This window comes from Chanodichthys erythropterus, chromosome 10 (assembly GCF_024489055.1).
Source record: "Chanodichthys erythropterus isolate Z2021 chromosome 10, ASM2448905v1, whole genome shotgun sequence".
Classification (NCBI taxonomy): domain Eukaryota; kingdom Metazoa; phylum Chordata; class Actinopteri; order Cypriniformes; family Xenocyprididae; genus Chanodichthys; species Chanodichthys erythropterus.
The window spans coordinates 21,474,184-21,497,932 of record NC_090230.1 but is presented as its reverse complement, the minus strand read 5'-3'; the positions used below and the strand labels follow the sequence as shown (position 1 = coordinate 21,497,932).

Below are 23,749 nucleotides of genomic sequence, written 5' to 3'. Positions count from 1 at the left end.
AAGCACTGCTTATTTTAATTTGTATCTTATTTTTATTGTGTTTATCTAAGCTTGTAATTCGTTTATTATTCTCTAAGCAGATGCACTACCCTACAAAATGATCCCAATCATCCTAGAATGATTAATTATTTTCAAATAGTGCTATTCAATTCATCTGGTGGAATTGTTTTCATATCGCAATATATAAATTGCAGAAAAACTAAATATTGCAATGTCAGTTTTTCTGCAATATTGTGTAGCCCTATTTCCCTGAGTAACATTTAACCTTTAATAATAAAGCAAGTAAAATCATGACTGTAAATAACATATAATATACCTGACACAGGTGAAATCACTGATGAATCTTTGTGAATACTGTATGTCTTCCTCCTGAGATTGGGCTTTCTCCATCACTGTTTCACTTCAGCATGATCTGATGTGTCTTCTGTCATCTTCTGTTTTTAGTATAAACGTCAAAAGATAAATTATAGTAAACAGCAAGTTATTTTCATACTTTATTGTATGATATTTAAGAATTATGTATAATTGAGGATCAATATTCCTTCATAAATTTTCACAATTGATAAATTATAGACAATAATACTGACAGCATTAATTTGACTGAATAAGACTGACAGTTCTGATACATCTTATCATAGCCAGTAAATCTTTGTTTCTTAATGTCTTTAAATCAAGCAGAACTGTAGTAATATTTACAGTAGGCTGGTATGTGAGGATACTGTACTGGGTGAAATGCCGTCCCCTTCAGACTGTAGTCATGACAACGCCTTATTATGATGGCTTGGCTAGGTTATTGCATGCGATCAGAAAATGATGCAGTTACAATTATAGTTTAATCGAAAACCAGCTTTAAATGACAAGCATCGCTGATTCCCTCCTGACAGTCTTTAAACACAATCACAATCTCGCTAGCGCCGTTAGCATCGCGAGCTAGCTGTTTTATAACTGTAAAACGAGCTGCAAAGAGCTTACAAAACATGAACAAACAAGCCAAACGGACCCACAAGCATTTAAAAAGCAGAACAACTTACCTTTAAAATAATAGTAGCCTCCATCAGGTGCTCAGATGTCTTCTCAGGTGCAGCTTCTATCCGGCCCAAACAGGAAATGAACGCGAAGACTCTTATTATAAACCATACTTAATATAATATACGCGGGATTAAAATAATAATAATAAATATATGTGATGTGAGCGCACGAGTTAATGTGTGGTTGTGTTTACATGAATAGCATATGCTAACGAGCTAAATAAACTGTATAAATACTGAGTAAACAGCATTCAAGTTATTTTTATACTTTATTACATGGCATTTAAGGGATATTTTTAATCGAGGATCACTATTTATTCATATATTTAATTCACAAATAAAAAATTATAGGCAATAACACTTAAATAATTAGTATTTTGCATTAACTCGCTTGTTATACAGACCTATGCTGAAGCTGAAGCTGAATGAAGCTCCGCCCACCGGCGCCATCTTGTCTCGCTGTTGTTCATTGCGTATGCAACCAATAGGAGCTGCAGAATTAGGCTCCGCCCGTCGGCGCCATCTTGTTTTCGTGATTTCCCGCCTACCAGTACCGATCTGACCAGTCACAGGCCTCAATACTTACACTTGTGTGAAAAATGCAAATTTTCGATGACGCCGGTACAGTACCAGGACCCGGCTGCAGGGGCGCACTCTCGTACACAGAGGATACACAGTGTATGGTATAAAATCAGGTTTTTGTGGTATATAAGGACATGCCGCGAAAATTGGAGAGGGTGCTTCTGGGACATAGAGAAAGGCATCTACATTGCCGGAATTACAAGGACATGGCCTGTGTCCTCATAAACCCAAATGTCCCCGTAATGCCGGTGCGTATTCAGGTCAAAAGTCCTCGTAAACCACAAAAACCAACACACACACACACACACACACACACACACACACACACACACACACACACACACACACACACACACACAACATAAACAAATGCTGCATATGAGCTAATACACACACAAACTCCAGACACAAAACGTAAGATGAGTTAATGCTTTACATAACACCACTGCATATGAATTCACCCCTCAACACTACCCATACACTTCCTACATAAAACCTTTAAGCAATGTTATGGGTTCAAAACAATGCAAGCTCTATCTGACATGATGACTTTGCTTCGAAACTCTGTAAGCTGTCAATATAGGCAGCATTTCAAGGTAGACAGGTGGCATCATTGTGCTGCCTTTTAAGATGCTTTGTTTCAGCATGTATCCAATCCTACAATGCACTGGGCTCAGTGGGAAAAAAAAAGACTTAAAAATAGTTCAGCCTAATTACATTAGCCAAAATTTGTGTGAGATATGTATTTTTATGCTTATTAGAGTACTGCCTTGTTAGCTTGGCAACATGCCAAACTCTGAACTGTATAGCATTACTTCACCGCTTTCCATAGGTGCTAATAATACAACATTCATTGTGTGAGGTGAATATCAATGACTTAAATGAATCTGGCATATTCTGTAGAAAGCTTCAGCAAACAGAAAAGTGTTTGCAATTAAAAATGACAGTGACTTTAGTAAATTTTATTTTTAGTAAATTTAAATTTTTAGTAAAGAGCATTGGTTAAAAGAATAGCACTGTCCACACCACAGCAATAATGATAACGATATAGAGAAAAGATATCATCGGGATCACTTTCAGAATTATTTTTTTCCAGCTGTTGAACAATAAAACACTGACAATCAGAGTCCATTCTAATTTAAGGGCTCGCACATTTAAAATGGCAGATGACCTGGGATAAGTTATTTGCCAAGGTCCAGAAAAATCCAACACTGTTTGACTAGTCAAAGCCCCTTTTCAAGGATACTTTAAAGAAAATGGATATATGGAAAACAATCGTTCATACCCTCAGAATAAATGCTGAGAAGTATTAATGTTAAGATCATTATGCCAGGCTATCTAACAGTGTAACATAAAATTACCTCAGGTATCCAGCGCTAGTTTCAACAACATTTTCTTGCTTCCTTTGAAGTTGCAGTGAAAAAGACTAGGCGTTGTTTTTATTCCTCTATATTGACTTCATCAGCTAAATTCACTGTTATATTAGATCGATTACACTAGCTATTCACTCGAAACATAGCATGCTGAGGACATCTGCTGGTTAAATCCGTGTAAATGCAACAAAAACAGCAGAAACATGTTGTACACACTAGGAAACCGCAGAATAAAAACGTCTCAGGTTACAGATGTAACCCTGGTTCCCTGAGTAGGGAACGAGACGCTGCGTGGTAACGCATTGGGAACCTTCTGCGTGATGTCGTCACTGAAGCACTCATGTATCTAGCCAATCGCGAAGCGAGACGTCAGAGACGGGTGACGTCACGGACCAGGAAACTATAAAGCACACTCGGATGCAGAGCACGCCAGCTTCTAAGTAAGTCTGAAACAAGCACTTGCAAGTGTGCAGGGGTACGGCAAGAGACGCAGCGTCTCGTTCCCTACTCAGGGAACCAGGGTTACATCTGTAACCTGAGACGTTCCCTTTCGTGGGAACTGTCGACGCTGCGTGGTAACGCATTGGGAACGCAATCCCAACTGAGCCGTAGCTCAAGCACTTGCCAAGGTTATCTTGACAGGACAGAGGACCCCGGAGTGGAGCCAACATCAAGGTTATAATATTTAATAAATGTGTGCTGGCATGACCATCCAGCTGCATCACATATGTCACTCATGGAGACTCCTGACATCTTTTGATGCCGCCATACCCCTGGTAGAATGGGCGCGAACATTCAAGGGAGAGGGCTGTCCGGCCGCTTCGTATGCAAGTGAGATGGCCTCGACCACCCACTTGCTCATTCTCTGTTTTGATGCTGGGCCCCCTTTTCTAGGGGACCCATAACAGACAAACAACTGATCTGACTTACGCCACAGGGCAGCTCTGTGGACATAAGTATCCAAAGCCCTTACTGGGCATAACAGATTCAATTTTTCCTGATCCGCAGATTCAAATGGAGGAGGATAGAAAGACTGAAGCACAATGGGGCCTGGGACATTGGTAGGGACCTTTGGGACATACCCCGGTTTAGGATACAGGAATGCTTTCACCATTCCTGGAGCAAATTCAAGGAAAGAGGGAGCAACAGAAAGTGCTTGTAAATCTCCTATCCGCTTCAGAGAAGTGATAGCTAATAAAAGAATCGTTTTCAGAGTGAGGAACCTCTCAGGAACCTCCTCTAATGGTTCAAAGGGAGCCTCAGCTAACCCTTGTAAGACCACAGCCAAGTCCCAGGTTGGCACCCTTGTGCGCACTGGAGGCCTCAACCTCAGTGTGCCACGGAGGAAGCGTGTGACGAGGGGGTCTCGACCTACCGAGATATTCCCCTCAAGAGGAGCATGATATGCTGAAATTGCTGCAACATAAACCTTTAACGTTGAGTGAGATAGGCCCTCCGAGAATTTTTTCTGGAGGAATTTTAGCACAAAGCTAACAGAAGAAAGGACAGGGTCCGTATTATTGTGTCTGCACCAGGTGGAAAACAAATTCCATTTGTAGGCAAACAACTTCCTCGTGGCGGGAGCTCTGGAGTTAAGAATGGTCTCCACAACCTCGGTTGGGAGACCAGCATTTATGAGTCTGGCCCCCTCAGAGGCCAGGCCCATAGTTTCAGTCGTTCTGGGCGGGGATGTATAATCATGCCGCCCGCTTGAGACAGGAGGTCCTGTCTGAGAGGAAGCTCCATTGGGGAGCCGTTGAGTAACGACACTAGGTCTGAGAACCATATCCTGGTTGGCCAGAATGGGGCTACCAGTATTAGATTGGCCCCTTCTCGGCGTACTTTTTCCAGAACTCCCGGGAGCAGGGCGATCAGGGGAAATGCGTACAGGCGCAGCCTCGGCCACGTCTGTACCATAGCATCCAGACCCAGAGGTGCTGGATGTGTTAGGGAGTACCAGAGCGGACACTGGGTTGACTCTCCCGAGGCGAACAGGTCGACTTCCGCTCGACCGAAACTTTTCCATAGGAGACTCACCACTTCTGGGTGGAGTTTCCACTCCCCGGGCCTTGGCCCCTGCCTCGACAGGGCATCTGCTCCCACATTTTGATGTCCCGGGATGTAAGCTGCCCTCAGCGAGAGCAGCTTCCCTTGGGACCACAGGAGGATCTGACGGGCCAAGTAATATAGTCGGCGAGACCGCAGACCCCCTGATGATTTATATATGCAACCACTGCAGTGTTGTCCGTACGAACCAACACATGGTAACCTCTCAGGTCTGGGAGAAAGTGTTTCAGAGCTAGGAACACTGCCATCATCTCTAGCCGATTTATGTGCCAAGAGAGCTGATGGTCTTCCCAAAGACCCTGAGCTGAGCGACCACTCATGATCGCTCCCCAGCCCGTGAGGGAGGCGTCCGTCGTAAGCATTACTCGACGAGTAGTGGCCCCCAACACGGGTCCCTGGGACAGGAACCGGGGGTCTTTCCACATGGTCAGAGAACGAAGACATCGTTTTGAGACTTTGATCATGCGAAAGGGATTTCCCCTCGGGGAGAACCCCCTGGTCCTGAGCCACCACTGTAGGGGCCTCATGTGCAGAAGGCCAAAAGGTATCACGTTGGACGCAGCTGCCATCAGACCCAGCAGTTTCTGGAACTGTTTTACAGTGAGTGACTGGCCTAACTTCACCCCTTTCATAGCCATAAGAATGGCACTCACCCGAGCGGGAGACAAATGTGCCCGCATCGTGGTGGAGTCCCACACTACACCCAGATAGTTGGTGGATTGAGCTGGAACTAGCACACTCTTTTTGGCATTGAGCCTCAGCCCAAGCCTCTTCATATGGGACAGAACAGCATCTCGATGCTGAACTGCTAGTTGCTCTGACTGAGCTAGAATCAACCAATCGTCGATATAATTCAGTATGCGAATGCCCTGGATCCTCAGCGGAGCCAGAGCTGCGTCCACGCATTTCGTGAATGTGCGGGGTGATAATGATAGGCCGAACGGAAGAACCCTGTACTGGTAAGCTTCGCCCCCGAAAGCAAACCTGAGGAACTTCCTGTGAGAAGGATGGATGGACACATGAAAGTAAGCATCTTTCAGGTCTATTGCCACAAACCAGTCCTCGGACCTGATCTGTGGTATAATCTGTTTGAGTGTCAGCATCTTGAACTTGAGCTTTTGTATTGAGCGATTTAGCACACGTAAATCTATAATAGGTCGTAAACCTCCATCCTTCTTTGGAACAATGAAGTAACGGCTGTAGAACCCTGACTGATTGCTGGGAGGAGGAACCCTTTCTATAGCTCCTTTTCGCAAAAGTGTCGCAACTTCTTGTTCCATAACCAGAGACTGCTCGGGGGTTACCACTGTGGGAAGAACCCCGTTGAATCTGGGCGGGCGAGACCCGAACTGGATCTTGTAACCCTCTTTTATAGTGAGCAGCACCCATTTTGATATATTCGGAAGAAGTTTCCATTCTACCAGAAAATTTACTAAGGGAACCAGTCTCTCGAGACTGGCCTCTGGTGTTTTTGAGCACCTGATTCGACGCTCTGAAGCGGCGCACCGGCAGAGAACAATCGAATCAAGTGGCCGGCCCTCCTCGGAGGGTCGGTGGAGACCGCTGCGCCCTGACGCACCCTGGGTGGCAGGGTTGGCATAACGATCCCCTGAGGGCGCCGAAGGGAAGCGGCTTTTAGATGTATTTTTCGCCGGCTCCCTTCGGAGGGGGCCGCCCTCATCGGTTCCTGACCCACAGACATCAGGACCGCTTCGAAGCCTTCCGGGCCAGGATAACGGCGCGCAGGTCCGTTCTGCCCCTAGAAGGCTTCGGCTGAGCGGGCCGACCCGATCCCCAAGCTCTCTGCGGGGGAGCACGGGCGGCCACGCTAATCTTTTGTTGCGCTCTGTGGTGCGCTGAGGAGCTCGTTGACGGCCGAGGCTGATCCCGCTCATCAGCCTCGGGGGGGGGATTTTTGGTTTGCGGGGGATGAACCTCTGGAACGCCGCAGATTGTTTCTTAGCCTCCTGGAACCTCTCGACGACTGTTGTAACGGCGTCGCCGAAGAGGCCCGCAGGAGACAGCGGCGCGTCCATAAGGGAGGCTTTGTCACGCTCCCTTATGTCCGAGAGGTTCAGCCACAAGTGCCTCTCCGTAGCCACCAATGCTGCCATAGAGCGGCCGATTTCTTTTGCCGTCTCTTTGGTGGCACGGAGAGCCAGGTCAGTTGCCATCCTGATTTCCTGGATGCACTCATACGTGGCCTCCCCGTTATTCTCCACTTCCCCCAGCAGGTCGGCTTGATATGCCTGTAGGAGCGACATGGTATGTAGACATGCCGCTGCCTGACCTGCTGCCGCATAAGCCTTGCCCACCAAGCCTGATGTAGTTTTTAATGGCTTGGTGGGCAACGTCGGGGTTTTCAGCGACGATGCAGACTCGGGGGAGAGATAGCCCGCAAGCGTCTCTTCCACCCGAGGCATCGCCGCATAGCCTTGCTGCTTCAGCCCCACGATGTTACTATACATTGAGGTCTGGGGGCTGAAGACACGATATGATGCCGGCTTCTTCCAAGACCTCGAGACCTCGGTGTGGAGGTCCGGAAAGAAGGGCAAACCCCGACGCTGGGGTAGTGACCGAGCGGGCAGAAAGCGCTCATCCAGCTTACTCTTTGGTCTAGTATCTGCCCGCTCTGCTGGCCAGTCAATTTTTAATTTGGCAACAGCCCTGGTCACTACCTCCAGGAGCTCCTCATGTGCTGGGGAAGAGGATGGCGGTTCCTCTTCCCCCACGCTCATCACATCAACCTCCTCAGAGGAAGAGAGATGAAGCGCGGGTGCCTCTCTCTGGGGGGAAGAAACCGCAGCGCGTGCTTCCGCCGCCTGAGAAGAGGCACTGGGGCTGGCAGGTAAAGGGCGAGATAAGGCCGGGCCCGTCTCAACCCCCTCTGCCAGCTCCATTTGCGAACCCCACGAATGAAGCCGCCGCTGCGCCTCAGCAACAGCGGGACCCGATCCGCGGGGAACGCCGACCGGAGCACTCTCTTTATCGTGAAAGAGTGCCCGGCGTGATCTTAAAACTCTGAGGGTGAGCTTCTCACAATGAACACAGACAGCCCCCTCGAGAGCTGCCTGTGCATGCTCAACCCCCAGGCAGACAACACACATCTCATGAGTGTCCCCATCTGGAATAAACCGTGTGCATGGGTGAACACACTTTTTAAATTGTCTGCCTTCCGCCATTTCACTCGTGTCTTTATTCACTATATATATATATATATATATATATATATATGTGTGGTGCACAATAACACTCTTGTCCTCAGACGAAGAGATAATGTTTTCCAAAAATAAGCAGGACAAACAACACCAAATAAGACACACAAGATAACATAGAGCGCTTGCTGAAGACACAGAAGCTGGCGTGCTCTGCATCCGAGTGTGCTTTATAGTTTCCTGGTCCGTGACGTCACCCTTCTCTGACGTCTCGCTTCGCGATTGGCTAGATACATGAGTGCTTCAGTGACGACATCACGCAGAAGGTTCCCAATGCGTTACCACGCAGCGTCGACAGTTCCCACGAAAGGGAACAGACCCTTATCGTTTGTTGGCGTGGACGCAAATATAGTTATCGTTCTTGGTGTGAACAAGCCTTTACAGGCATTATTTGAGTAAGTGAAGTTGATTGACTCAAGTTAACTCAGATGTCCATGTAAACATTATTCGATCTGCTCCTGTCTGACCAGGACAATCTGAGCATCACATCCATTAGTAAATAGACCTGTCAATCCCAAACGCTGACTGTGTGAACCATGACGAGAGCGACAGGCAGAGATGGATGCTAATCCCGTAAAAGCCAGTGACATTGAATCTTGCTGATGCATCTGGAGACGCAGGCCTGATCTTTGTGTAAAAGGAAAATAAATGAGGGGAAATGTTACTGAAATCAATCCACCACACATGGGAGACGCAATGACCTCCAATTACAAGGAGCAGGGAGCCGTCTGTGCATATCAACCACCTTTCTGTCTGTCTGTAGCGAGTCAAGATCTGCAGCCCGTCTCTTTGACGCTTATTTATCGATCACATATGCCTGGATTTCACCTCTTCCTTTCTCCCACAGAAACAAAGCTGCTGTTCCTATTTTATGATGTGGCCTTCATAAAAATTATACATGGATTCTGAGAATCATATAAATAAAAAATAATATTTATTCCAGACAGCAGGGTTAACCTCTGTGTCAGCCATTTGCTCTTATTTGAAAATCAAATCAAGCTTGTGGTTGTGGGAGATGAAATTTCTTCTTGGGTGAATCTCAAAGCTGTATCTCACCTCATAACCCAAAAAAAAAAAAAAAGTGAAAAAAAAAAAAATAGTGAAAATTAAGCCTATTTTATGACCATGAGATTTTGCAGTTTTAATTTATTATCATTACCAAAATGTGAAGAATTCTCAATTATTACCACAGTTGGTCTCATTATTTCCCAAAATAACTTGTATTGACTTATTAAAAGCAGTATAACAGCTACTACCATGATATATGAATCCTTTATGTAATATATAGTAATGAAAATTTGATTTTGCTGCTTTACAGTGATGAGAATTTGGGCTGAAAATTGCTTAATTTGCATCAAAATAATGTCATGATGCCAATCAGAATTTTCTAAAATGGAGGAGTGCTAATTCCCATTAATGCAATCAAAACAAAACAAACAAATAAATGACTAAAAACAAGCAGCTGTAGAAACCAAAACCAAGACACCATCGCAGTCCTGTGCGTTTTGAGATGAGTCCAGCACTGAGAAATTTACAAAAAGAACAATCATTTAGTACCCGCTGTTCTTGGCAGGAGACGAACGTCTGGAAGCCTGGAGCCACTCCGAATCCCAGCTGATCGATGAAAGGCGGTTCATCCTGCGTGTGGATCTGGACTTTGATTCCTGCCTCGAATGACGTCTCATCTGAGAGAAAGAAAATGAGACACAAAGACTAAGACATGTATTCAATGCAGGTCTCTCAGAAGAACAAATTATATCAGATCAGATGGGCTGCTCTTTCAGATTATCACTTCATCAAACAGTCTCATGTTCAACCCAAAGAGTCTTTTTTTATTGAATAAGTAAAAGAAGATTGTATGAAGAAAGTCACTGCTGTGACTAATAATTAGACAAAAAAGCATAACAGTAAAACAATGCAATCATGTATTCAGTATTCAACAAGGGACATTTGCAAATATTAGGAAACCATTGGGAAGTTAAAAACACCACATGACAATAAAACTTTGATGGAGTAGAAATGTCCAACATCCAATATGAAGAACAGCATGTAAGACCATAACAATACATATGCAATTGAGATCAAACATTGTGCATAAAGCAACAAAAAAAGTCAAGTTTAAAGGGGTCATGAACTGCGTTGGTTTATTGTTTTATAATGTTTCCTGGGTGCACATAATGTTAGTATGCTTTTTTTCATCAAAAATTGTCAATTTAGAAATGAAAGGAATTTTTCCTACCCTGTTTTCAGCCCTCTGATTTGAATGCTCTGTTTTAAGGGGCGTGTCTACCGTGAGACTTCAGTGGTTGGCTAACATCTTTGCAATATGAAATAACTAAATATTTCTCTCTCAAAAACATTTAGCACATTTTTACTATTACAGCTGTCAAGGTGAACTAATCATGAAACGTGTTGATTATTGCATTATATTTAGATCTATGACATTATATTTAGATCGTGGCATGAAAGGCTGCAGTGATGAACAAAGTAGCCGATCACAGACATGTTGTTGAGTGCATGAAAGCAGTGTTCTTATCATTGCAACTTAATTTCTGCACACTAACGAATGCTTTCATCAACTAAGAGATTTGTTGAAAAAATTGGGAGTTTTGGTGCAAGCCCAGAACTCGTCACTGATAAACGTGTGCTGTTTGATTGACAGCTCCAGTGTGACCTGTTTGATTGACAGCTCCAAGGATTGTAAAGGGAGCGATCTTTGATCGCTTTCTATGTATAATTCAATCACTGTTTAAATAACAGATTATTTTCATCCTACTAAGAGAAACAATGTGTAGTTGACCGTTTACTGACACATAAGAACATGAATCATTACTTATAAATCAGGTATAAGAATGAACACAGTTGCTGACATGTTGTTGCATTACTGTCAAGTCCATATCGTAAGTCTGTTTGCACCGAAATGCGATTGATTTACCAAAGAATCCACAATGTACCGAAATGTACCGAATACAAATAAATAAAACTCAACTGAGACATTCACATTGTTGAAAATAAATAACTATCCTAGCATTAGGACCCTCTGAAAATTAATGTTATTATTTGTCCTGTATCGCTTTTCTCTCCTCATCTTACTAACACACCAGTGAGCGGGGCTAACGTTGCAGTGATGAAGTAGGCGTTGCTTTCTTCTGCGGAGGCGGGGTTTCACCTATCTATGATTGGCATATTCCAGGACGAGCCATTCGCTGGGCCTGATATTGGACTAACAAGGAAGTTTTCAGTTCTGAAACTTACAGAATATTCTTATAGTACGATGACCTCTTATATATCAAAAGCTCAAGGAAAAGCTGATTTCTCAATTCATGACCCCTTTAAACATTTGGCTTTAAACAAGAGACAATTACAGCACAGTTTATATGCACAACATAAATTAGAAAACAGGAAATCAACAACAATGTTCAAAAAGACATTAGACAATATAAATAGAGAACAAAACACAAACAAACATTAAAAAAAAACAGTTACGCTGGCATGAAAACAGACTAGTCTCAAGATATTTCAAACCACTCTAATATGTTGACATTTAGCAATGTGTTTTAGACTGTAAACAGGAATAATCTTCAGGTTTCTCTATGGACATCGGAGCAAACACTTCTGAGGGTGTTAGCACAGATTATAGGCTGCCTTTGACACTTCCCAGCCTCATTTAAATACTTTAAATCAGCATATTAAAATCTGAATGCTGGCTTTCTTCCACAGCCTGGATTTTCATTCAGTCAACAAATCAGTCCACATCTGACAGTACTAATGACTATTGTTACAAATGCAGTTTCCAAGCACATTATCTATGGGCACACAGAGGAGTTACAGACGTCACCCACCTGCTTCATTGCCATTTTTCCCTTTTAAACATCTGCTTAATGATCATTACAACACCAACAGAATAACATGGGGGAAATTATACAGCCGACCACAGTAAACTCACAGATGCCCTGTTTAATGAATTGTAAATTAGCAGATCATCTGGAGAATCATCCAGCAGACAGAGTTAACTCAGTTTCAAGTCAGTAGCAGGCTGACTCAATCCTGGGTTTGTAATTAATCTTGACTAGTCAGGCTTCAAGATTTTACACTGAAAACTCTGGGCCAACGTTCTTATGTGCATAATTACAAAACTGGACAAGTACAGGACAAGATGAGCATTCAACCTGTTTTAACCCTTAAATGCATACCTCGGGTCTTTAGTGACCCGGGACGTCATTCACTACCCTCCTCCTCGTTCACTTTTTAAAGTTAGACATCAACCTTCTTGGTATTCCTCAATCAATTCATTATAAAGAATATAACAAGAAAAAAATCATAAAATTATAAAAGAATGCCTATTTTTGTATTAATTTTTTGTAAAAATTGTATAGGGTTGCAAACGACCCAAGGTGTGTATGAGTGTACATATATTTTTTTCTGCACAACAATAATTTAATTTTAGATGACGGAATAAGTGCAATTCACCTTTATTCCACAAGGTGGCAATGTCTGATACACAATGCTGAAGTGACGACTCATTCAGACAGAAAACGAAATAATAATAACAACATGAAATGGCTCAGCAATTTACTGCAAAACAAGTACTGAACGCAATCAAATATGACTGTAACTGTTACTTGATGGATCTGGTGAAGCTGTTAGTGATCAAAATATTGATTTTGAAGATGTTGAAAATTATATAGTTTTGAGAATACGTTTGAGATCGCGAATGGGCTCATATTTGTGAACTGAAACATAAAACTAGCCTATTATTTGCTGAATTTACTGGGAAATGAGCTCTGACGAGGACAGTGATGATGGCATAAAACATCTGCTCAAACGGAGCCCTTTCAAGCTCCTTAAGGTAACAAAATAAGCTTTATTTTATTCTTCTGTAATTGTTACTCTAATATCAGGAGTTTTATATTATCACGACAGGCAGAGATCCTTCCGTGTTAGATATTGATCCGGGTCGATAAAGACCCGAATATGTAAGAATGATTGGTGAAACAGTCATGCATTTAAGGGTTAATAACCATTTGTCTGAGGAAAGGTCAGAACATTTTGTGAAGTCAAAGTCCATTAAAACCATTTCAAATTTTAGTATTTTAAAAAACTTAAAGTTGATACAAAATGAAGACTTGACTCCACTGTAAAATGCTTTAGTTTTCCTCCCTCGCTATTTTCCTCAAATGCTGAAAGTGACAAAAAATGAGTGAAAGTTGCTGTGAAGCTCATGAATATTTAATTAGGCAAGAAATAGCCAGTTTATGATTGGTTGCCTGATGCTAAACACCTTGTTAAAACATTCTAGCACAGCATTGCTTCATGTTGTACCCCTTTGGTATCTAATTTAGGGTTAGCAGGGCTTCATAACCCAGGGTTAAAAGCGTGACCCATGTATTAACTCAGGGTTAAAAAGATGTTAACCCTGGGCTAAGTGTAAAGGGAAAAGCCTTAGAGAGGAAACAGCACAGTGCAGAGTATCTGAAGGAGCCTGGCATTGTCAGGACTTCGAGACAGCTGCTCTGTAATTATGGTGAAATCTAGTCAGCTGTGGAAAAGATTTCAGGACAGCGATAACCCGAATAACCAGAGAGCTGCTTGCAGGATGTGATTAGATATCTGAGAACTCAGAGAGCACCTGCCGTGTGGAGAAATTTGAAGGGGCGCGAGCAGAACTCCTCGGGAAATCACAGCATTATAAAAACAATCTCGGTAAATGTCGGGCGGTGACACAAGGCAGGTGTGCAGGGTTTCCCATCTACCCCCTCTCTCTTTTCAATTACAGAGGTGTGGAGAAGTTAAACCAGTCCCGCTGAGAGACAGACACGAGTGAGTTTCACTTCCAAGTCTGGATGTATTGCATCACGATTAATTGGCTTGCAGACTTGCAGCTGTAATATGTGTTTGTATATTTGCCATTTTCTGATCAATAGGATCCAGCCTGACACCGCTTTATACATCTTGAGTGCTGAAAACTGATTGAACTTTACTGGAAAGGTCACAGACGTTTTTTCCTCGCAGCATTCTGACCTTCAGCCGGCAAACATGTCCAACGTCTGCTGTTGTTGTTTACTGCGTTGTTGTGCTACGTGTTTTTTTTAAGGTTCAGTCTGATAAACTATTCTGCTGGGTGTTGAACTGTTTTTGCTCTTCCAAAAGTGAGCTCCCTACCTAGACAGCATTTTAAGAAATCAAAGGCAAAGTCACGAATCCTTCTAAGATACCATATCTTGGCCAAAATATTTGTCTTTCTTTATTTAAGGCAACATCGTCGGTATTATTATTCCAGAATAACAAGCTCATTGAAAAACATTTCAATATGGCCAACAAGTCAGGACAAATGTCCACTAAGCTTACTAAAAAGTATTAATAAAAATTATTTAATCAAAAAAAAAAAAGACCATCAAGCCTAATTATGAAACCTTTGAAAAGATTAGTTCACTTTCAAATGAAAAAGCTTTACTCACCCTCAAGACATCATAGGTGTATATGACTTTCTGATGAACACAGTCGGAGAAATATTAATAAATATCCTGACACATCCAAGCTTTATAATGGCAGTGAACAGGGGTGACGAGTATCAGCTGAAGAAAGTGCTTCCATCCACATCCATCCATCATAAATGTACTCCATACAGCTCCAGGGTGTTAATAAAGGCCTTCTGAAGCGAAGCGATGCTTTTGTGTAAAAAAATATCCATATTTAACAAGTTATGAAGTAAAATATCTAGCTTTCCATATTCAACAGATGAAGAAAGTGTAAAACTCTTACAGTTCACAAAGTACGTTACATCCTACACCTTCCCGATTAAACTCATGGAACTGATACTGATACTGATGCAACGCCAGTTTACACTTTCTTCGTAACTTGAATACGGAAGGCCGTCTGGCGGAAGCTATATATTACTTTATAACTTATTAAATATGGATATTTTTCTTACACAAAAGGCATCGCTTCACTTCAGAAGGTCTTTATTAACGCCCTGGAGCCGTGAGGAGTACATTTATGATGGATGTGGATGGAAGCACTTTCTTCAGCTGATTCACTGCCATTATAAAGCTTGGATGCATCAGGATATTTATTAAAATATCTCTGATTGTGTTCATCTGAAAGAAGATGGCTTGAGGGTGAGTAAAGCTTGGGGTAATTTTCATTTGAAAGTGAACTAACCCTTTAAGATACCTCATTTTGGCCAAATCCTTGGTCTTTGTTTCTTTAAGGCATGATATGGTTTAATCTAATAAAAAACACTCCTTAGCTTATAGTTGTATCAATATTAGCAACACGCTAACATTAAAACTCCATTGAAATAATGTCGAGTTGAGCGTTTCAAATCTTGTACTTCAGTTAGGATGCTGCCTTAGAAGGCAGCTGTCTATGTAGGACATACAAACTAGGTTTTGGAACAGAGCTAACGTACAAGTGTTTTTGTGTGTATGCCCGCTAGCAGTATTTTCATGGATTTGCATTGATTCTGTCCCTTGCGGTGAGCTTAACAACATCATTTAACAGTTTGTTCAGTTTAACCTGTTGATTAATATTAAATTCAGAGTCCCAGTCTAGCAAACACAGCTTAATCCTAAACTAAACTCTCATAAGCAGATTATTGACGTTTAGACGGCTCAGGTCATGCTGATTTTATGCAAATCTGCCTGGAAGAATGAGTGCAATCCCAAGATTTTCAGCTGGAATAGGAATCAGGAGTGTCTGATGGTCTGATGGATAAACGTCTGAAAAAGATCTTTCATTCCTCAGGAATGAAACCTGTTTACACCTGGTATTAAGAGGCATTTTGGTCTATGGGATCACAAGTAGATGAGGCCTCATGTATAAACCTTTTCATAGATTTTATCCTAAAAGTGTGCATATGCACAAAAGCTAGATTTTATAGATTTATAACAAAACCATGCATACAGAAGATCCTGCGTAAAATTCCCTTTATAAAACCCAGTCAGTGGAAGATTGTGTGTACATGTACCATGTTTTACTATGCATAACATCATATGCATACAATTTCCATGCACTCCCATCTCATCCATGTTTAACGGTACAAGACATTAGGAAAAAATTAGCTGAGGACTATGTGCTGTCACATTACATTGCTAAAAATCTTTCATTGCCTTGTTTTAGAATAAATAAATCAAAATTATGTATAAATGTATAAAATAGATTTCAGAGAAAGTTACCAGAGAAGAGTTTTTCTCAATCATTTCCACTGGCCAATTATTATAGTATTTATAAAAATACAATTAATAGTATTTTTAATTGCTTTAAACAAATCCAATTTATGCAATTTTGCCTATCCATCTTCTTCCTACACCCCATGAAGCTTTGTGTGAATTATGGGTGTAATTTCCATTAAGCTGTAAACAATCAGTGAAAGGCTCGCTGTATGAACGCAATAATATTTTTTTTTTTTTTTTTTTTTTAAACTGGGTACAATGAGATGACATTATTCTACTCACCCTTCAACCATCGAACATTAAAAGTATCAACAAGCTACTTTCAACAGACCACGAATAAGCCCAAAAGCATGATTCTTTCCACACCAATATGGAATGGGTTAAATATCACTGTAGTAATATATATATATATATATCTGTTTTATGTAACGTACGTTGCCTTAATCAAAAATGTTCATTAACTACAGCTTTGCTTTATACTATTTACATGATACTATTGCGCAATTACCATCATTTTGACAGATAAAAAATTGTATGTACCTGTAAAAACAAACTTGGAAAGAGACGCAAGGCTATGAGGAGAAAAACGACAGTTTGTGTATTTCAGTGAATTATTAATGGTATATATTGTAAATGACATGAGAAGAACAGACCACAAATATGCAACATATGTTGTTCTTTTTCATACAGTTACAGCAGAATGCAAAGGGGAAAAAATAACATAATTATGAGGAAAATAATGCAGCGACTGAAAAGAGCTCTTGCCATAGATATTCTTGTTAAAACATGTCACGTTAAAATAAGTGTTATGTTTTCCTCATGATGTCTGAAAATAAATCATGAAGGAAAATTGGCAGCTCATTCAGTCAAACTGATGGATAAGCTTTATTTGTAGGGCAACCTTATGATTTGAATGATTGAAATGATAGTTTCAGTGTTTTTGAATGGAAATTCACCAAACCGAAGTGCCACCCATAATTTAAAACACAGTAGGCTCGTCAGGAATAAGGTGGATAAGGTAAACATATATTTTAGGATGTTTATATATATTTTTTATAGAAACTGCAGTGTTTCCCACATACTGATTTATCTGTGGCAGCCCGGCACAGTGTCCATGTTGGCCGCCACAGACAGCCGCCGCCCCCTGCCATCAGCTCCAGCATCTCTCACACACAAGGGTGCGACTTAAGCACTATATTTAGCAACTTTCAGATGCCTTTAGTGCCTTTTTCAATTAAAGGTATAGAGACAAATCTATTGAGTTTTTTTTGGATAAACCCTAGCTTTCATTAAATTGGAAGATGCCACCAGTAGTGCCCGCGAGCGTGAGCTCCACATCAACACGAGGAAACCGCTCTTTAGTGTAGATGTATGGTGATTTTGTCGACGTTGTGATTATAAATAATGAATTAAGGAGTATAGTGAGAGTGACTCCTGGTTAACATGTAGTATTAATGGGCTGTGTTTAGTCAATATTTTATACTTGTTTTATGTCTGACAACAGAAACAAAAAATATATAAATTATAAGAACAGCTTTATTTGGCATTCAACTGTATTACAGTATGTGACAGGTCAGAGAGTAGAAGCAAAACAGATCTGAAGTGCCAAACTAGGGATATGCACAAATAGTCGAATATTCGTTTAAAATTAATATTAATATTCGGAAAATAAAAATACTATTTGTCCCGCCTCCATTTCGTATTTCAACAGCAGTAATTGTGTGTAAGGGATTAAAAATCTGTATTCCCTCCTTTGATAAACGCATGTCAAAATCATTTGTTTAGTGTTTTATGTCTTTTTGGAGATGGTCCGAAATTAAAGTGAAGGCGAGATATTTAAAGTTTTCCTCCATGATTCAGTTGCCATGACAACCAGTGAGCATATACTTTTGATGTAATTGGGCGCGAGTCGCACGACCGACACTTCAAAACAGTAAGCGTTTGAATGGGTGTGGAGCAGTGGTTCTCAACCTGCGGCCCGTCACGAATGTAAATGCGGCCCGCGATATGCCGACCACAATAATAATAATAATTTAAAAAAAATTAGCATACATTTATACATTTATTTTTGTTTTAAAATTTAAATTAAAGTGAATTAAATAAATATAAATGAGCTATAATGCTTTATTTGTCATATAAAATAATTTTGGTGAGCATTTATTATTTTCAGACATCAGGCAATGTAGGCTAATGATGCAATCACTCAGTTAACGAAACAAACACAAGTGCGCGCTTATAGAAGAATTCAAACAGTAGCCATTCATTTTGTAAATTTAAGCCTCAAAATGGTCAAATTTGTTATTAAAGGAGAAAAACTAAATGTGGAAGATAAAATGAAGGAACACATGCAAACAAGAAGAGTCGCAGCATCAGCAGGAAAGGTAAGAAGAATGGAAGAATCAGTTTGCTGTTAGGCCTAATGAGCGAGATGGGCAGCATTCCCGTTTGCTCTGTAGTAAAGTACTTGACAAGCAAAACCTATAATTTCAAAAGACTGAACTGTGAATTCGATGTGTTTGTTTGATGTATTTTAAATCAGTAAAAATAACCGCATCAGCGCACCGTGGCTGGAATGAGCCCAACTCTGCGCGCTCGCGGATCTGATGCTGCGCGAGGGATTGCGACGTGACAGAATGCTTGATATCGTCAGAGATTGTAATTAGCCTACAGTGCGCTCAGTGTTGTTTGTAAAAAGAGCCGAGTAACATTTGCTTATTGAGGCATTTATGTGATTGTTTGGTGACTATTGCGATGCTGTTGAAGACAGTCATAAAGTCATACAGAATTAAATAGCAACTTAAAGTGATGTATATACAGTTTGTGTACAGTGAGCGTTACTGATTATTATTGTAAAGCTAATGTCAATAAGTTAGTTTTTATTTGTTATTTATTGTGTGCAACATCTTGGTATAATAATAGTATTATCTGCTAATACCATAACATTAAATCTGTTTGGTTTGCATTGGTGACATAATGTTGTCATCTGCCTCGCAAAGTTTGGAATTACTTAGATGAAAATGATCTTACAAAATTGAATTACTTTTGATCAAATTAATTAATGAAACCGAGTTATCATAATATCAACACCATAATGAGAAAGCACATGAAATCAAAACACCCGTCGAGTGAGGAAAGACAGCTGTCCATCACTGCATTCACGACAGGTAAGCGCAGCTTTAAGTTATCCCACAGTGAGCCAAGATGATAACTTATCTGATAGCAAAATGATTCTGAGACATATGTTTGCTTTAAATTTCGTCGAGGGAGATATATTTACGAACAGAAAACAAAGTGCTGCTGTTAGAAACTTAGCTTAGCACACAGTTATGTATTATTATCTTTGTGTCTCTGCAACGTCTGTCAGCACGGCTTGTTTTCTCACCAGAGCATGTGGATATTATTGTTTTTCTCAACATGAACATGATAAACAATATAAACACAATAACCATATACTGACTCGAGTGTATTATGTACGTTTTGTACAATAACTGGCGGCGCTGTCTGCTTTATTAGTATTTTTCCCACTTGCGCTGCTTGAGATTAAATGCTTTTGTTCTTAATATTTTCTGTTTACACATATTGTTTAATGCTTTGAACTAAAAGAAAACCTTAAGACATAATGTAAGCTTGTTGTGTATATTGCCTAATCGTAAGCTTGTTCAGAAATGGTTACAAAATATTGATGAATATAAAACAATAGCGTCTTTCTCGTTTAACCTCATTTAAATAAACAAATATTCGAATATTCGTTTTTTACGAGCCCAAATGTTCAATACAATATTTTGGAAAAATGCCCATCCTAGTCTGAACGTAAACGCAATGATGTCATAAATATGCTAATTAGCATGTGGCGTCATCAAAAAAACGAAAGATCTGGCTTTTCCAGATCTTTCGATCTAATGGACATATTATGATCTAATATTTACATATGAACACTCCGAGAGACATGAAAAACATACGTAGAGAGCGTCACCTTTTGTTTCTGCTCTGACAGCCATAAGACCGGCCGAACGCTGTGAGTGTGTGTTAGAAATCAGGAATGGTGAAAGAATGTTGTGCTTGGTAAGTTTTTCATCTTCAGACCAAACTTGGGTCTTCAGCCGACAAAGTTTAAATCCCATCTGGATAGCGTGCTTCCAATAATGTAAAATGTATAATGTAATACCAGGTGTAAACAGGGCCAAAGATGAAATGCAAGTACCAACTTAATCTCTGGAGTCTCTTCTACAGTTCTTTAGGAGATGTAAAAACAGACACAAGTGAGACCATTGTTTACATTTGTGATGGTCAGTATGATGGGATCTCATCTAAAACAGAGAAGACACATGACATTACTGGGGTTAATGAGTCGTACCAGTCTCTCCCCACACGGGCAGGTACTCGTCCTGCTGGATATCCAGCATCAGCTCCAGGCCATTTCCCATTCCTCCCTTCATAGTCACCAGCAGTGGCCGTCCATCCTGTCCAGAGTTGAAGGTGTAGCATTTTCCATAGCGTGTGAAGATCTGAAATAAACAGAGACAATTGTTTGTTAACAATTGTTTGTCTGAATTTAACACTGATTTTCTAATGATCACAGTCACATTAATTCATCAAATGCTTATCAACATATGCAGAATTATCTGGTTATTAAAGGGATAGTTCACCCAAAAATGACAATTCTGTCATTTATTACTTACCCTCAAGCAGTTTCACACCCGTAAGACCTTCGTTATTCTTCAGAACACAAATTAAGATATTTCAGTTGAAATACGATGGCTCAGTGAGGCCTGCATAGGGAGCAATGGACATTTCCTCTCTCAAGATCCATAAAGGTACTAAAACATATTTAAATCGGTTCATGTGAGTACAGTGGTTCAATATTAATATTATAAAGCGACGAGAATATTTTTGGCGCGCCAAAAAAAAAACAAAATATCGACTTATATAGTGATGGCCGATTTAAAAAAACTGCTTCAGGAAGCTTCGGAGCACAAATGAATCAGTGTATCGAATCATGATTCAGATTGTGTGTCAAACAGCTAAACCGCTGAAATCACGTGACTTTGGTGCTCCGAACAGCAGATTCGACACACTGATTCGTTGTGCTCCGAAGCTTCCTGAAGCAGTCCAACACTAAATTTTTTTTTTTTTGGCGCACCAAAAATATTCTCGTTGCTTTATAATATTAATATTGAACCAATGAACTCACATGAACTGATTTAAATATGTTTTTACTACATTTATGGATCTTGACAGAGGAAATGTCATTGCTCCCTATGGAGGCCTCACGGAGCCATCGGATTTCAACAAAAATATCTTAATTTGTGTTCTGAAGATTAACGAAGGTCTTACGGGTGTGGAACGGCATGAGGGTAAGTAATAAATGACATCATTTTCATTTTTGGGTGAACTAACCCTCTAATACAGTTGAAGTGTTCGATCAGAGCATATATCTGAAAGCCTTTTATACACAATCATATTCATTAAAGTTAGAGTTCAGGAATGACCCAGTTGCACTTCCCGCTAAAATCAAAGTCTTTCATGGCAGGTTTCGGGAAATCGTTTGATGAATTATAGAGCATCTGTAACTCGTGACGTGATCTACACTTGGGCAGAGGGACTCATGCCGACAATCTTAATTGAAACTGAACTAATGGACATCTAATCAGATCACAGACAGCAGGATATGGAGAACATGGCGTCTCAGAAACACAACCACTCCTCGCTGTGGGCGCACCTGATTACCATCGCGGACAAATGAGAAACTGGAGGAAATGAAACAGCCACATCTTCAGGGAACGTAGTAACAAAAGAAAACGGCAGCGGCTCACCAGGGAATCACATCTCAGAAAGAAATGCAACATGTGTTACAGACAGATTTTTCTTTGAGATAGAAATCTCTCAAAGCCATTGAAAGATGTGTCAGATATTGGTTTGTGTGTGATGAAATGCTGCAGACAGATGAATGGTTGATTCAGCCAATGCACATACTCACAGATGGAGCATTTATACACATCCTGGCGAGAACAGCACACAGAAAAAAAGATGCAGATTCTGTTCTGAGAATGAACAGAGTTTCTATGGCCATGGACACACTGCAGCTAAATATGGTTGTCAGTTCACCTGTACACACACAGTTCAGTAAAATACAGGAGTGACAATCACATTCTACAACCGAATTAACTCCCCAAAAATACAGGTAGTATGCAGTGTATGTAGTATACTTTTTTTAACGTGTATGCGGTGAATCACAGGGAAAGCAGTGCGAGCCTTGACTGATTCGTGTTGCCAAATCTTGCTAAAAAAACAAACATAATAAACCGAAATAAATTCAAATACTTTATGCTGAATATAAGACCAAAATATTGCGACTCGTGTCTGCTCGCTTTAATAACTCCATAAACCTGGTCACTTTATGAGTCGAGCTTAAACAACAAGCCCAAAAACGTTTATAATGATTGATCATGGCAACACAGTGTGAAACAAAACACGACGCCTCCATTGACAGTGTTTAGTTAAATTGCTGAAAATAACGAGTGTTTTGCCACTGTAATATTATCTTCTTTGGTCACAATAACAGATACCAAACACACAAAACACCAGAATGTTGCTATGGTTTCCAAGCTGTCAATCATCACAGTTTTGTGTTTTGAGTCGTTTTCTGTACACATGTAATAATAATTTAGGAGATTCACTCCTGCATTTAAATGCAGTTGTCACTCCTGAAACTTACAGTATGTACGTGGCCTATGAGATTCTAGACATCCATGAGTCAATGACTGCCATATTTATATATATATAAAAAAAAATGCCAACAATGATGCTTTGAATTGCAATGAATTGCACAGTGAAAGAAGAAAGTTGAGAATTAGCGGCACAAGGCCAATTAACAAAACAAACCCAAGCAGCAATACATTCATAATAATTTATTCTTGCAGTTTCAACAAAACCAATGTAAGCCAGCTAGATCATTTTACCAAGATGAAAAGTTAACAAGCAAAATAACCAAATTCTTATGTTTGGGTCAATGATGTGACGGGTCATCTTTTTTTTTGTCCAAAGACCTTAATAATTATAAAAAGCAAAGATGAGACATTATGACATCCAAAGTATGTAAGGTAGTAAAACTATTAAATCCAAAAGGTTTTAATTATATTTTGCTACATATAAAGGTATTTTAAAGATTTTGAAGTGTCAAAAGATCATTCGGTTTAATCGTCCAAAGGCCAATACAGCCATTTTATTTGTGATTAAAAAATCTGAAAATGTAATAAATGCATATATTTTTTTTATTCTGGCATGATTTTATAACGTCACATATTATCATT

At 40.4% G+C, this 23,749-nt stretch overlaps 1 protein-coding gene across 5 annotated transcripts in view; it reads right to left on the bottom strand.

Annotated features, from left to right (window-relative positions):
• asic1b (acid-sensing (proton-gated) ion channel 1b) overlaps window positions 1–23,749 on the bottom strand; it is a 230,700-nt gene that overhangs the window by 30,847 nt on the left and 176,104 nt on the right. For all 5 annotated transcript variants that reach the window (XM_067396545.1, XM_067396542.1, XM_067396544.1 and 2 more), the window contains 2 exons: window positions 20,794–20,944; window positions 9,823–9,950 (listed from right to left, as the gene is read on the bottom strand). In XM_067396545.1, the coding sequence (XP_067252646.1) occupies window positions 9,823–9,950; window positions 20,794–20,944 (279 nt within the window). The remainder of the gene's footprint in view (window positions 1–9,822; window positions 9,951–20,793; window positions 20,945–23,749) is intronic.